The following is a 14,270-nucleotide window of genomic DNA, read 5'->3' as shown; positions in this document are numbered from 1 at the left end:
TTCAAACATCGACCGTAGAAATAAATCTGCTATTTTTGTAATGAACCAAAACCTACAAATTTATAAAGCAAAGAATATCGATAACAACAATATAGTATGTGCCATTTTACCCAAAGAAAATATTGCTTTAATATCAGTGTACTCAGAGCCTGGTGGACATATAAACAAAACACTCGACGATTTAGAGTACATTAAGGTTAAACTTAACATGAGTAAGATTATTCTTGTGGGAGATTTTAATTGCAAACATATGATGTGGGGTTCGCCAAAAAAACTGTTCCAGAGGAAACGACCTTGTAGATTTTATAGCTTCCAACAATTTGTGCGTTTTAAATCAGGGTAAATCGCCTACATTCAGAGCAATTAGATGGGGGAAAGTATCCGAAAGCATTATAGATATTACCTTATGTACATACAACATCGTTCAAAAGATAGACAATTGGGAGGTATGTGAACAAACCGTCCTATTATCCGATCACAACGCAATAAAGTTTAACCTTAAATCGTGTACCTTAGGAATAGAAAATAATCGCACAAATACTAGAATATACTGTACAAAAACTGTAAATTGGAAAAAATTATGTGATAAAGTCAAAGAAATCATAAATGTTAATAAAGAACTTAAACCTGAGAAATTCATCGAAATGAACAAACATGAAATTGACACAGCTGTGCTTTTTTTGACTGAATCTATTCAAAAGGGGTGTGATGAAATTTGTCCAAAAATAAAACCCTTTGTCAAGAAGAAACCTCCGTGGTGGAATAAAGATATAAACACTGCATCCATAAAACTCAAACGACTGAAAACGAAAATGTGTAATTCACGAGGGCGAAGAAAGACTGCACTTTTGCTTGAATATCTTGCTGATAAAAATACATATTTAAAAATTATCGAGGACGCTAAAATACGTAGTTGGAAAGAATTTTGTCAAGGTCAAACAAAAGATAGCGTTTGGGATCGAGTGAATCACATTATGGGTACGTCAAACACAAAAATTGTTCCTGCTGTTCTTAAAAGTGGAACAAATTGGTGTGCAAACGTAGAAGATAGTGCTTCGCTTCTTGTTAATACATTTTATCCTGACGATGATATTATCAATGAAAATCAAGCTCACAAAAACTTAAGAAGTGAATTAAGAAATAATTATTATTCTTTTGAAGACCCTCCTATTACCAATGACGAAATGGTTTATGCGGCAAACGGATTAAATAACACAAAAGCTCCGGGAAATGACAATCTCAGTGGAGACATCTGTTGCAAAGTTTTATTGGAAAACGCTGAAATTTTTCTATCGCTTTATAATCGTTGCCTAAGCATAGGTTACTTCCCAAAGTCTTGGAAAATAGCGAAAACTATTATAATACCAAAAACAGAAAAAGACGATTATCATGAAATAAAATCTTATCGTCCAATTGGTCTATTACCGGTTTATGGCAAAATTTTTGAAAAAATACTTTGTGCTAGAATTACTTGGTATTTGTTAAAATTTGAAAAAATATCCAAAAACCAATATGGTTTTCTTCCACAAAGAAGTGCCGAAGATGCCCTCAATGCAGCAACTTCTTTTATTCAGAAGGAAAGAGACAACAAAAAATTTGTCCTGGTTATTTCTCTTGATATTAGAGGGGCGTTCGACCATGCGTGGTGGCCTGGCATAATGGCGAATCTAAGAAAAAAGGAAATACCTCAAAACATATATATGGTTTTAGTTAATTACTTAGAAAACCGCATTACTGAAGTAGAACACTATAACGAAAAGAAACGTAAAATAAATACCAAAGGATGCATGTTGAAATCACGCGCAATTTATATGAAATAAACATTTTTACCGATGGCAGTAAAATGGAAGGACGAGTCGGAGCAGCATTTGTCATTTTTAAAAATAAAGTTGAAACTGCTAAAAGACAAATAAAGTTGGCAAATGAGTGTACTGTCTTCCAAAGTGAACTAGTAGCTATAAGAGAAGCTTTGAAGTGGACACTAAAAAATGCCAAAAATTCGACAATTATGCTACATAGTGACAGCATGTCAAGTTTACAAGGATTGAATGATCCAAAGTCCACAGATCCAATCATTTACGAAATTAAAGAGCTTGCTGAAAAAAATACCGAACATGTAAAAAACGAAATTGCAATGACATGGATTAAAGCACACGACGGCAACATGGAAAATGAGCGAGCGGATGAATTAGCGAAAAAAGCTTCCAAAATGAGAACTCTCCCTACCTATGACCACATTCCAATATCATATATTAAAAAAATAGTGCAAGAAACATCATACGATACTTGGAACAAAAGATATTTATCAAGTGATACAGGCAAAATAACGAAATTGTTTTTCAAAAATATAAAAGATGCCGAGATATTGGATACTTTTGGGCGGACTTACGAGCTGACTCAAATGCTTTCAGGTCATGGTGCTTTTCGAAAGTATCTTCATAGATTTAAAAAAAGAGATAACGATTGCTGCCCTTGCGATGGACTCAGCTCTCAGGACGTCCTACATATATTACTAGATTGTCCTATGTTTGATGCCGAGAGGTTAAACTGCAAACAAATGTGCGCACAATTCAGCCAAATTTTTGAAAACCCAGAGGAAGTTATAAAAAATGAAGCTACTTCCGAAAAGTACATTGACTTTCTAAAGGCCATAGTTACAAAAATGAAAAAAATTAATGAGGGAATCGACTCAGGCCCGTGAAAAATAACTATTGTGCAAAATATACACACCAGGAAAAAAGCTTTGTATGCATAAGCAAAGCAATGAATAACGGGAACAAGAAGGAAAAAAAAAAAAAAAAAAAAAAAAAAAAAATTGTCGTTGGTACTGGATCGGACATAATTATTGTCCTCATTTTGGAGAGGTTCTCATCTTTACTAGTTGAGCGACACTGGTGAATAGCGCATATTTTGTGAGGAATTTGATCGGTATTTATTTGTTCGGCTTACTTTTTGCATTTTCTCACAACAAACACAGAGCGTAACTGTCAACCAATAAAGGCACAATTTTTCTACATAATTAAATTTTAAATTTTTTGTAAATTTTTGAAATATGTTGATACATTTGAGTGTTGACATTTTTTTATTTTAAAAGAAAATCTGGACATTTTGCACACTCCTCACAAAATGACGTTACAATGGCGTAATGGAGTAATGACTCATATTTAAAAATATATTAGTACGTAATACACTTCTTTATTATTCATATAATATAACTATTACTATAAATAAATCAACAGGTATGTGTTTCAGCTGTCAGGTAGAAATGTACTTGACCAAGAATGTTGTAGGACGTTGGTTTTTCTATAATTTCCTTAATGAAAGCATTTTCTTTCATCTTGTGCAGCTAATCTGCTAGAGATCTTCGACCCCTCTCTATCCATTGGTGGGGAAATGTATATAAACACTTTCATGATAATCCAATTACAGCAGTTACGCTTACATCTGTTCAAATACATATCGTATGAAAATAATCTTATGGTAATTACTTTTGGATTTTATCCATTTTTTCTTTAATATATTATGTCCAAAAAAAATACTGTCATTACATAAGGCCATTTTGTGAAATCGTCTCTAATCATCTGTCCAAAACATTGCAACATCTCTTGCACCCACAGAGCGCATGGGATTGTTCACAATAATAAATTTATATTAAGCTAAGCGAATAAAATTATTGCACTTTTGAAATACGCCGAATTATGAATGTTTTAAGTTGCCTTGTCTGATCAATTTTTTATTCAGTTGAAATATACTTACACATCAGGTAAATATATTTTTAGATTGTTCACTATTTTTAAGGGATCATTCTTTAAGAATGATTCTTACACCTTTTTATAATAATTTGACAAGTGACGAAATTATTGCTACGATTTAAAAAAATATTTTATTAATATATTTTGAAATGTTATTAGAAATGTAGAAAAAAACTCAAAATAAAAACTTCAATTATTTAATTAGCTAATCTTATAAATAATTCTACAATCCATTCAAATCTTTGATAAAATTGTGGGTAGCAAAAAGTTTTCAAACAAATAATTTAAATATGCTAGCAAAAATTGTGTGTTAACTTGGATCACCGACAGGCACATTGACATTGTAGGTACTTTTTTCTGTTTTTTTAATTTTCTTTTAGCTTTCTTGATGTAAGCAATATTTTCATAATTCGCCTATCCGCGCCCAGTGACGCAAAGGACACTGCATTGGTACTCCAATTGCAGCGTATCTGGATCAATTTTGTTACACGGAAGGTGAGGTGATAAGTTTTACACTTCAGGTGCCAGTCCAGGTGCAACGAAATATTGCAGGGTAAAAGCACCTTTAAAACCAAGATTTCACACCCCCTGCCAGCAATCGAACCTGGGTCCTCAAGGATGGTGGGCAAACGTGCCACCACTACACTACGAGGGGGACTTATTCGATTATTTTTTTTAGAATTTTTACCTGAGAGTCCAAAATACTCGTCCTGGGTTTTGGTTCTAATTTACACACAGAACTATAGTCTTCATCCGCCTAGATACGCACACAATATTTTAATTTAACATATCATATTTCTAAAAGGATTACTCTTTTCAGATGAACCTCTCCGGATGTTATATGGTCGTGACATTAGCTATTCAAAGTGCAGTGAGTTTTCCAGTCTTTGGAGCAAAATGTGAGTTATATGTATATTTTGTTTAATTGTTTACTTTAATTTTGTTAATTAAATTTTAAGAAATATTTTTTCTAACTCATTTGTTGGTTTACATAATTTTTCTTTCTGATATTTATCATAATTTTTGCCATGCTTTTTAAAAGTCCAGATTATTTTTATCAATCAATAAATAGTCAGTGGGTAATATCTATTTTATTGATTCAAAATCTTAATAATTCAAAACATTAAAATAATACTTTTACTAATTGTAAACAGGAAAATATGTCTATCGAATGAAATTATACTATCGATAGTTCTACAAGAAATAATTAACAAATAACTAGTATAACAAAGTTTAAAATATAATAATGCTATATGGTGAACAAATGTGTGTAAAAAGGCGATTTTTCAAAAATAATGGGATTTTTTCACGTGTTTTTATTATTTTTATTTTTATATAAGGAAACATTATGATGGTAATGGTATTAAAGTTATATTTTTCGTGCGACGTCGGATTAACAACGGTTTAAAGTATGCATATTTTGAATTACCCGAAAAAAAGATGTTACGCGCCCTGTGGGACAAACGGCATGTATTACATTTTGGCGCCAAACTTGTACGCAACGTTTATAAAAAGCGCAGACGACGGTTTACTGCGAGCCGTTTTGTATTTGCTCATTTTTAAACCCGAATATTATAAAAGAAAACTTGTTTAGAATACATTGATAGTTATAGCATTACAATCGCAAAAAATCACTCTAAACATATTTATATTTTAAACATTATTCCCGACTTGTGAAAATGATGTATTATGTAGAAAATATTGTAGTGCCAAAACATTAATCCAACCCTCAAAGTAATAATACGTACCTACGCATTATTACTCTGAGATTCAAACCCGTAAACAGAAGAACTCGAGCATGCAATGAAGGGAAACCACATTAATAAAAATAAATATTACCTTCATGTTGTATTAAAATAAGAATGATTTATTTTTGCGTTTTAGATACCTACTCTGTTGTAGAATGTGAATTTTCCGGTTAAACAAGATTGTGTTACTTTTGCCTATACTCAGGCGTTGAATTTTGCATTACGTATGTAGCATTTTGCACTTACTTGCCTACCACAGAATAGAGACGCTCTAAAGTATTCAGTTAAATGCACTTAAATAATATATGCTCTTTAAAATACGTGTTTTGCGTTAATCATGGCGTTCTTTCTCAGACAATAATAACAATGCATGAATAAATATAATAATGAACCAAAAAATCGTTTAACCGAGAATAGAAACAAAAGCACAAAAAACGTGGGTAACTTACATGTTCAGATGACTAAATTCTCATGGGTAGTTGTAATATTTTTAATTAAATGGTATTTTATTTATATTAATTATATACGTGAGAAGTGCATTTATGACAATTCATAATAATTTACCGTTAGTACAAAATGATGCATTTTGCCACACTTATACGTATTAAACCACTTTCCATTTTACTGAAGTGCACCACGTACGAGTATTCGTATTACGTGCGTACTCGACATTATTCTGTGGTCAATGATTTCTCTTAGAGATCCAGTTTCCTTGACGTTTATTTTGCAAAACCAGTTCGAAATAAGTTCTTGAACTTAAATCTAATTTATCCGGTAGCTTTTTAAACTTAAGTATTCAGTTTAACGATGCATCATAATAATAGTCGCGTGAATTATATAACTAATTAACAATTAGTAATATGAGTACTATTGTATTGTTTACTGTAAATTCACTGATTTATTTAATTATATGTGTTTTTTTCAGTATTCCCGAATGACCGTCAGCTATACCCGCCATTTGAAATGCCTCAAAAGGAATCACAGAACTCTCCAGAAAACATCAATAGCCCTGGATTTTACGATCCCACGTATGGATTTTCAAAAGAATCCATCGCGGGTCTCATAACTCACGGCACAGACTACTCTTCGGCAGAACCAATTGTCGAAGAAGTCCCAGCTGAAGGAAGTTCTTACTCTGATGATTTTCAAAGGAATTATTGGGAAGAATTCAGTAAAGACATCAAAAACGTTTTGAAAACTGACTCCGACGGTTTGGACTCTCAACAGATAGACGGCAGAAAATCAACATACAAAATTCCAATAACGTTTTTCGATACCTTACTTCAACTGAAAAAGCGGCAATTAAAGAAAAATAAATATCACGAACCGTCGAATGGGGGCCTCGATACCCAAGATTATTACCCTTTAAAAGGGGCCAACAAAGAATACCCGGAAGGTCCTTTTGAGCCGTCAAATAAAAATCCGTCTTTTGATCTTGAAAAAAATAGCTGGTTTCAAGGAAGAAAGTATCGCGAAAATATGCGAAGGAAGCCTGCGCAGGCAGTGCACCGTGGGAAACAGAACGGACTTCGCCCAGACGTTGATCCTACCAACGCCCAAGAGATTGCAGAACTCTTTAAGCAGTCTCAAGCCTTAGGAGAGTATCTTCACAGGTTGAAGGCAAGAGCCACAGACTTAGCTGGTGATGCTGGGTCGTGGAATAGGGACCTTCACAGAAGAGGAGCAAATGTCGGACCAAGACGAGGAGGAAGAGCTGCATTCAGGCCCAGGTTTTAGGTAACATCCTATCTAGCCAATACCTATATGTATTAAATCGATGAATATTTTATAAATATGTTTTATTTTGTCAACCTTTCTGGTTTGATTTTATGAGTCTTTTAAAAAAAATTGTTGTTGTTTATGTAAGCAAAGTACCTATTGAAGAAACGTTACAAATGAATTATTCTTTAATATATTTGTTATATTGTTTTTAATACCTCGTTATGTTGTTGTTTTTTTATTGTAAAGTATTTATATTTAAGTTTAATGGTGTTACTATTCAATTATTATATTAAAAAACATTTTTCCATACAAATGTGTACGAAATTGACCTATATGCCATTGGTAAAATAAAATTAGTCTGAGGCAAAGTTGGATTTCAAATCATACATCATTGGATCAAAAGTCCGCATCACTGTGCCACGAACCTACAACCTATTTATTTTCATGTGTACGAATATATGTATAGCGCATTGCACATTTTTTTTAAAAATAGTTTTGTGCGCGGCATAATACGTGGATATGAAATAAATATGCAATTAAACTTCGTACAATTTTATAAATAGTAGGTATATTAAAATATATTATGAATACAGAGCATTAAAATAAAGGTACAAGATATAAATATTTGTATTAATTTAGTAAGAGAAGTTAGCATTTCCACCTGTGGGATATTGTGACTGTCGATTGGGTGGAGAATTCGTAAAATCACCATTGAAAACATTGTCATCTATGCTTTCCGTTTTCCTGAAACATAAACATATTACTTCATAGCAATTGATCCATCAAAATACCGTGACGTAGAAAGTGTGCATAAATAAAAATATTCAGGCATACAATTTAGACAGACTTGAATTAACCTATTGTTGAATAGTAGCTATTGATTATTAGAATTCTTATTGATTGAAAATTTATGTATAAATTAATAAATCACCTATTAAATTATTATTGTTCTTTAAAAATATTCTGAAAGTAAAGATAAAACTGTTTTAAATTGGTGATTTGATATTAACTTTACTTAATTCAGTTTTAATGTATATATTAGCATAATAGGCGGCTCGTGGTGTTAAGGCTAAAAATGACGCCTCACGTTCAGGTGCTAAGTCTTGATTTCTGTTTTTTTATCTTTCTCAACAAAGGGTATTTTCACGATTGAGGAGTAAAAAAAGGGCTCTATAACTTGTGACAGAATTGCTAGTAAAAAATAACTTATTATTTTGTAATTGGGCTCATTTACTGTTTTTTTGCACATAAATCAATAAAATAAATGAATTTTTTGTTACCCTGAGTAAGGTACATGCGCCGAAAAACCTCTCCTTGCCAAATCTTCTCCCGGAACTATCGAAGGATTTCCATAGCTGAATACGGAGTTAGCTTTCGTTGATACGGCTTTTGGATTGCTAAAAAAAACTCGTATTAGGCTGTGTGTATGCAGAAAGAGGGAGATTTCAAAAAGGGCTGAGATTGCTGATAGAATTACCAGGCGTCACCTTTAATAGCACGAATGCTGTCTGGAAATCAGATGTTTACTCGGTAAAATGTGAATGTCACGTGCAACGCCTGCATAACACCCATTCTTCTCTTCAGACGCGAATGTGACACTTCGCCAGGTCCACAAACAGCAAGCTGTTTTGAGGATATGTGCCTCCGCAGAATTCGGTGTCTACTATGGTGATGGATTTTTATGTGTTGAGGAGTTTGAGATGTGGTGCTACAGGCGCATGTTGGGGATTCATCGGTCGGAACATGTTTTTTTTTAAAAATATTTTTTATATATATTTGGACCCCTGTATTTAGTAGCCTTACGTGTCATGTACAAGGCTAAGGTACTCGGAAAAAAAAGTTTTTGTTTGTCTTGGAAATGGGATGTTCGATCACTGATTTTGGTTTATTATTTTTATGAGTCCAATCACCATTGTTGCAAAGTTCAAGAACAATGGCGCGTGATAACTACTTTTAACTACAGTGTGGATATCTGTTAAGGATATTCCATCTTTCCTGCATTCTGCTTCAAGATTATGGCGTTGCAAACTGAAAAATGGGCACTGAAATAACAGATGTTCTATACTCTGTGAAGAAATATCATCGCATGGACAATAGTCATCATTCCTTAATTTAAACCCATATAGATAACTTCTCATAGCTCCGTGTCCGGTAAAAATTTGGGTCGTTTTGAAAGTACTTTGGTGATGATGACGGAAGTTTGCTGCATCAGCCAGCGTTGGGAAAAACATTTTAGTGATTTTACCTGTAGAAGAAGCGCGGTAATGATCCTCCCAAAGCTGCCGCGTATTTTGTTTTATACAGCATTTAGCAAAGCTAAGGGGAAATTCTGAGAAGAAAGGTGGTCGGAACATGTTGCGAACATCGGGTATTAAACGAGGCTGGGGAGTCTAGATGCTCGCTCAATAAAGTTGCACAACAGCGAGCCAAATGGATAGGCCATAACATAAGATAGCCATGCCTGCTTCTTATGATTGTGGAGGGCGTGTGCGAAGGCAAAAATTACATAGGATGACCACGTTTAAGCTACATGGACCAGATTATCTTCAACACGCGTTGCAGCAGGGAGGTAATGAATTATGAAAATTTATAATTTAATGTTAAATGTTAAGTAAATAAATTAATTGAAAGAAAAAATCTATAAAAATGTGGTAAAAAATATTAATAAAATCCATTGAAAACATTATCGATAAAAAATATACACAAACAATTACAGACTTCTAGTGACTACTGTAATCGAGTATTACGACTGCATTTTTCGAATTAATAAACAATCGCCATCAGTAGTATTTATTGTAGTAAGATGAGTCTTACTTTATGTGCATCGAAGGTCTGTTGTGACGGACTTGATTTTGTTTCTTTACTCGACCGCAGATCACCAGCATACAGATGGCCAATATCACCCATAATCCAGAGAGTATTCCGCACCATATGTATATAAGATCTCTATCGGTTATGGTCTCGTCCTAAAACAATACCAAGACATTATTTTCAAATATATTAAGGAAATCTCTCCCCACCTCTACAAAAATGTGGTGAAATATCTGATATTTTTTTGTTGTTAAAAATTGTCTCTGATTTAATCGACGGTCCCGGATGACGAAGCTCAGTGGTTTTAAAAAATATTTTTAAGTAGACTATCAAAATAAGCTAATTAAAAAAAACGTTTTTTTGTTTCGTATTATCAGCGCTATGATTTTTTAAAGTTTTGTAATCTTGACATTACTCCGCGTGAGACGTCACGAGTTCTCTTCGGCGAGTTCTACTGATTGGTGAATTGGCTTTAGTGTGTCGTGATTGATTTCCGGTTTATGGAAACTGGAAATCTATCACTACACTCTGTCTTTGGTTGATTCAATAGAACTAGTGACGACATTCTAAGTAATTCGTTTTTATTTAAAAAAAATATTTTTTTTCATACATTTTCAAGAAAATTTGCCGTACAATTTAACGCACTAGCACTGAACTTTTTCACCAATTGTCCTGAATTGTTATCCAAGTTCTTTATTAATGTTCCTCCAAAAGTTCTTATAAATAACCCTTTTCTTTATACTCCTTGTTTCATCTAATTATAGGTAAAATTCATATATATGGTGAACTTTTACTTATTTTAATGCAATTACGAAATCATTTTATATATGTTTTTAGACACTATAAGTATAATATATTAAATCATGTAAATGAATGCCTCGACACGGGTTGTACCCAGTGAGGTATTCATATTTTTTTTTAAAAATATGTAAAACGTGAAATAATAAATAAATAAAAAATTAAACATAGATTTATTGGACAATAATCATAATAACGTACAGCGTTTGCTTTCCTAGTCTTTTAAAAAAAAATAGTTTTCTGCTTATTACTATTACTTAGTTGAGAATATGTTAACTTACTGTGATGTTACTTGTAAAAATCTGTAATTCGCTTATTTATTTTGTTTTTTGTATACAATAATCGTAGCTCTTGGTTATCCAAATAAATAATTTTAAAAAAAAATTACCGTCCTTCAAAAGAGATATCTACCAGTACAAGACACGATCACGGATTTTTTTTTATTTTTATAGAACCAGCGAAGTCAACAAAATTTGGTAATAAATCTTGTAACACAAAATAGCACTTGAACTGTTTGATCATTCGCCAAATTTATTTATAGTAAAAATTTCCAAATATGAAAACAGGACTTGTGAATAAATATTATTTGAGTTGATCAAGATTTTGAAAATGAAAACCAAATGCCCCTGTTTCACGCCTGCATAGCGCTTATTCTTTTATACAGATACGAATCGTGGCACCTCAATAGGGCCCAGCGCAGAAAAATACCATATTTGGAGAATAAACGTCCCAGAAAAATCGGAGGAATTCCGATAGTATCAAGCGAAGGCGATACCATTAGCTTGGCCATATACTGCGGATACTTCCGAAGGTCTAAAGCGCCTTAATTACGAATTACGACTGCCTACTTTACAAGACATCAGGCTCTTGACGTAATTGACGTCCGCTGTAGACTGTTCGTCGGCAGTCTTTGTCAGAAATACGAGACGCTATCCTGACTTGGGAGGATGCACAGAAGCTGCCAGTTTGGAGAGTCTTTTTGAACACCTTGGTGCTCTAACTAGGGAGCGGACATAGAATGACAGTGATGATGATGAAGATTTATCGAGATACAATTTATAATCTGTTTTCTTAATTATTTTTACCCATAAATTGATTTTTTTAAATTTTATATAATAATATTATTTTTATTACTTTTATGTTCATAATAATTCTCGTTTATGAAAAAAGTGTAATTAATAAAAACTACTTCAAAAACATATTGTAATATATCTGTCGCTAAATTGTTTTTATGACAAAAATATTGTACATAAAATTTATGTTTATAAATAAAATAATACTAAAATAAACAACAACAACAAAATACATGGAAATTTAAGAGAAATTCAAAACTGAAGTCTGAATTATTGTCCTGAAAAATCTGAAATATGTGTAAACCTGAAATACATCTAGCAACTCAAACGTGGTGTCTTGTAACCGTGAAAAAGTATTTTTTTGAACTCATTCATAATCTTTATATTTTCGCACAACTGTATTATGTTAAAAGTAAGCTAAATTATTTATTTATTGTGTACGCAGATAATTGGTAGAATTCCATAATAATATTTGGTAAGATTTCATTCTACTTTTATACATTTTTAAAAATATATGTGACGCGTTTATAAATACGCGCATATAAATACTAACAATAATTTATGTTTAATGATATAGGTGCATAATAATGCTAATAGTTTATGGGGGGTAATTTTTTATTTATTTTTAAAATTATTTATTAACCCTAAAGGATTATTACATTTATTTTACAAAAATAATATTTTATCTCCTCTGTTGTTGATAATATTTTTTACATCTTTTGAAAAGTTTGTCTGAGTCTTTTGTTTAGTTTTGTCTGGTAGTTTTATTGTATAATTTCAATCCCTGGTTTATTAGTCTCGACTGTCCTTATCTCGTTTTAGAAGGTTGTAGATGATATTTTTCAGACATTCTCGTATTGCGTCCATGTTTACTACATTTAACAAGTATTGAGGATTTTTATGTAGAATAAGAAAAGTAACGTAATTAAAAATCAATTAAGATAAAAGTGCTTTATTTTGGATGCATTACCAAATTTCAAAGCTAAATGATTGTTCATGAAAATAATATTAGTGTACATGCGGTTCTATGTACTATTCTGATAGGAAACGACAAGAAAAAGTTGAACTGGTTTTAGATTTATTCATTGTGCCTGTATTTTTAAAATCAAAATACTTTAACTAGGTGACACACAAAGTATTACACGAACGAGTATTGCATGAATCACAGATGGACGATTACATTATTTTATTATGATTTATCATGAAAATATTAGATTTAGGTAGTGGTTCTCATTTTCCTAATTAAAATTACTACATTTTGTAACACTATCTAATCACACTGATAAACACGGAGATATTGCATTAGTCACAATTGAATTGTATTGTTTTAGGCGGCAGAGCAATAATTAAGTAATGCAATAAGCATTTTGTTAGGAATGAAGAAAAAATAGGCTTTAACAGCACTTAACTAAGGGCAATTCATTGTTAGCTTTGTTTTCTTACATTTAAATAGTAAAAGATTATTTTCAATACTAAACCTTGATTGATTCTGCGTATTTCGGATTGATTTGTTTTTTAGGACTGATATACTCTAGTTTTAGCCAACTTTTATAACGCTACTGCCTTTATGATTCAAAATGCAAACATGCTGACTCGTGCGAAATAATTCAAATTTTTACTTTATCGCACGGTTACTTACGATAATCCGTGTAATAATAATTATGTATCTTATACTAATGCTCATTGTGTTTATACAATAATTTTAGCAATTAAGTAAGTATGCATATCAGTCTAAAGTTTTAAATTATCGATAATAACTCAATTATGTATATTTCACGACTTTATTTTACAGAATCAAGGCTATCGTAAAAATGCGTTTTAAAATCATTGCACACAAATTAAGTTATTTGAACATTTTAGCAAGTTTATTGGTACGAAAATAAATATTTTAATCGTAGAATTATAAGAAAATATAAAAAGCGCAGGTACACGTCAAATTGAAATCACGAAACTATATTTCATTCTTCAAATAAATTTATAGATTGCGGACAAAGCATGTTTGGAAAACGGGCGTGGGGTGTTGGCCTGTTGGAGGTGATTTTAGAACGAATGTACAAATTAACAATTGATGTAAAATACAAAAATTCGGTCAACGAATCCCATATCAATTTATGTATGCGTTTATGACATAAATAATCGTAAAATTTATAATAAAAATTATTTGAAAACAGAATGCGTTACGCGTACAGTATTTTTCTCACCGTTTGTAAAACGTCCATTACAATATTTCCAACCTAACTTAATTAATGATATAAATTATGGTCGAGCCGATACATTAACTAGATAACTCAATCGATATGCACCATCGACGCTTTCACTTTATCGACTGAACTCAGTATTTTTACGTTATCAATAATTTCAACTTA

At 32.1% G+C, this 14,270-nt stretch overlaps 2 protein-coding genes across 3 annotated transcripts; one reads left to right on the top strand and one right to left on the bottom strand.

Annotated features, from left to right (window-relative positions):
- The first annotated feature begins 1,843 nt into the window (after positions 1-1,843).
- On the top strand, positions 1,844-7,590 carry LOC148276107 (uncharacterized). The gene is made up of 4 exons (XM_088234748.1): positions 1,844-2,628; positions 4,133-4,247; positions 4,573-4,651; positions 6,426-7,590. The coding sequence occupies exons 1-4, from the start codon at positions 1,844-1,846 to the stop codon at positions 7,235-7,237; spliced, it is 1,791 nt and encodes a 596-aa protein (XP_088090874.1). The 3' UTR covers positions 7,238-7,590.
- Positions 6,521-14,232, bottom strand: LOC148276106 (uncharacterized). 2 transcript variants are annotated; one of them, XM_088234751.1, is made up of 4 exons: positions 14,106-14,232; positions 10,037-10,188; positions 8,503-8,619; positions 6,521-7,966 (listed from the first exon to the last, which is right to left on the bottom strand). In XM_088234751.1, the coding sequence occupies exons 1-4, from the start codon at positions 14,121-14,123 to the stop codon at positions 7,858-7,860; spliced, it is 396 nt and encodes a 131-aa protein (XP_088090877.1). In that variant the 5' UTR covers positions 14,124-14,232; the 3' UTR covers positions 6,521-7,857. The 2 variants fall into 2 exon arrangements, with proteins under 2 accessions (XP_088090877.1, XP_088090879.1); XM_088234753.1 differs by having other exon boundaries at positions 14,092-14,222.
- Between the last annotated feature and the right edge of the window lie 38 nt (positions 14,233-14,270).

Source organism: Micrasema longulum, unplaced genomic scaffold, assembly GCF_059751315.1.
Source record: "Micrasema longulum isolate JH-2025_06_02 unplaced genomic scaffold, ASM5975131v1 h1tg001279l, whole genome shotgun sequence".
In the NCBI taxonomy this organism is placed as follows: Eukaryota; Metazoa; Arthropoda; class Insecta; order Trichoptera; family Brachycentridae; genus Micrasema; species Micrasema longulum.
This window is presented reverse-complemented; position numbering and strand designations above follow the sequence as displayed.

What these genes read in the sequence shown, in the direction of transcription:
- LOC148276107 (XM_088234748.1), top strand. Translation starts at nt 1,844, where the DNA reads ATGGAAGGACGAGTCGGAGCAGCATTTGTCATTTTTAAAAATAAAGTT. An exon ending in AATGAAGCTACTTCCGAAAA is followed by an intron (nt 2,629 to 4,132) that starts GTACATTGACTT and finishes ATTTTCTTTTAG; the next exon opens with CTTTCTTGATGTAAGCAATA. An exon ending in TCCAGTCTTTGGAGCAAAAT is followed by an intron (nt 4,652 to 6,425) that starts GTGAGTTATATG and finishes TGTTTTTTTCAG; the next exon opens with TATTCCCGAATGACCGTCAG.
- LOC148276106 (XM_088234751.1), bottom strand. An exon ending in AGACCTTCGATGCACATAAA is followed by an intron (nt 8,620 to 10,036) that starts GTAAGACTCATC and finishes AGTTTTTTTTAG; the next exon opens with CAATCCAAAAGCCGTATCAA. An exon ending in GCGCATGTACCTTACTCAGG is followed by an intron (nt 7,967 to 8,502) that starts GTAACAAAAAAT and finishes TTTATGTTTCAG; the next exon opens with GAAAACGGAAAGCATAGATG.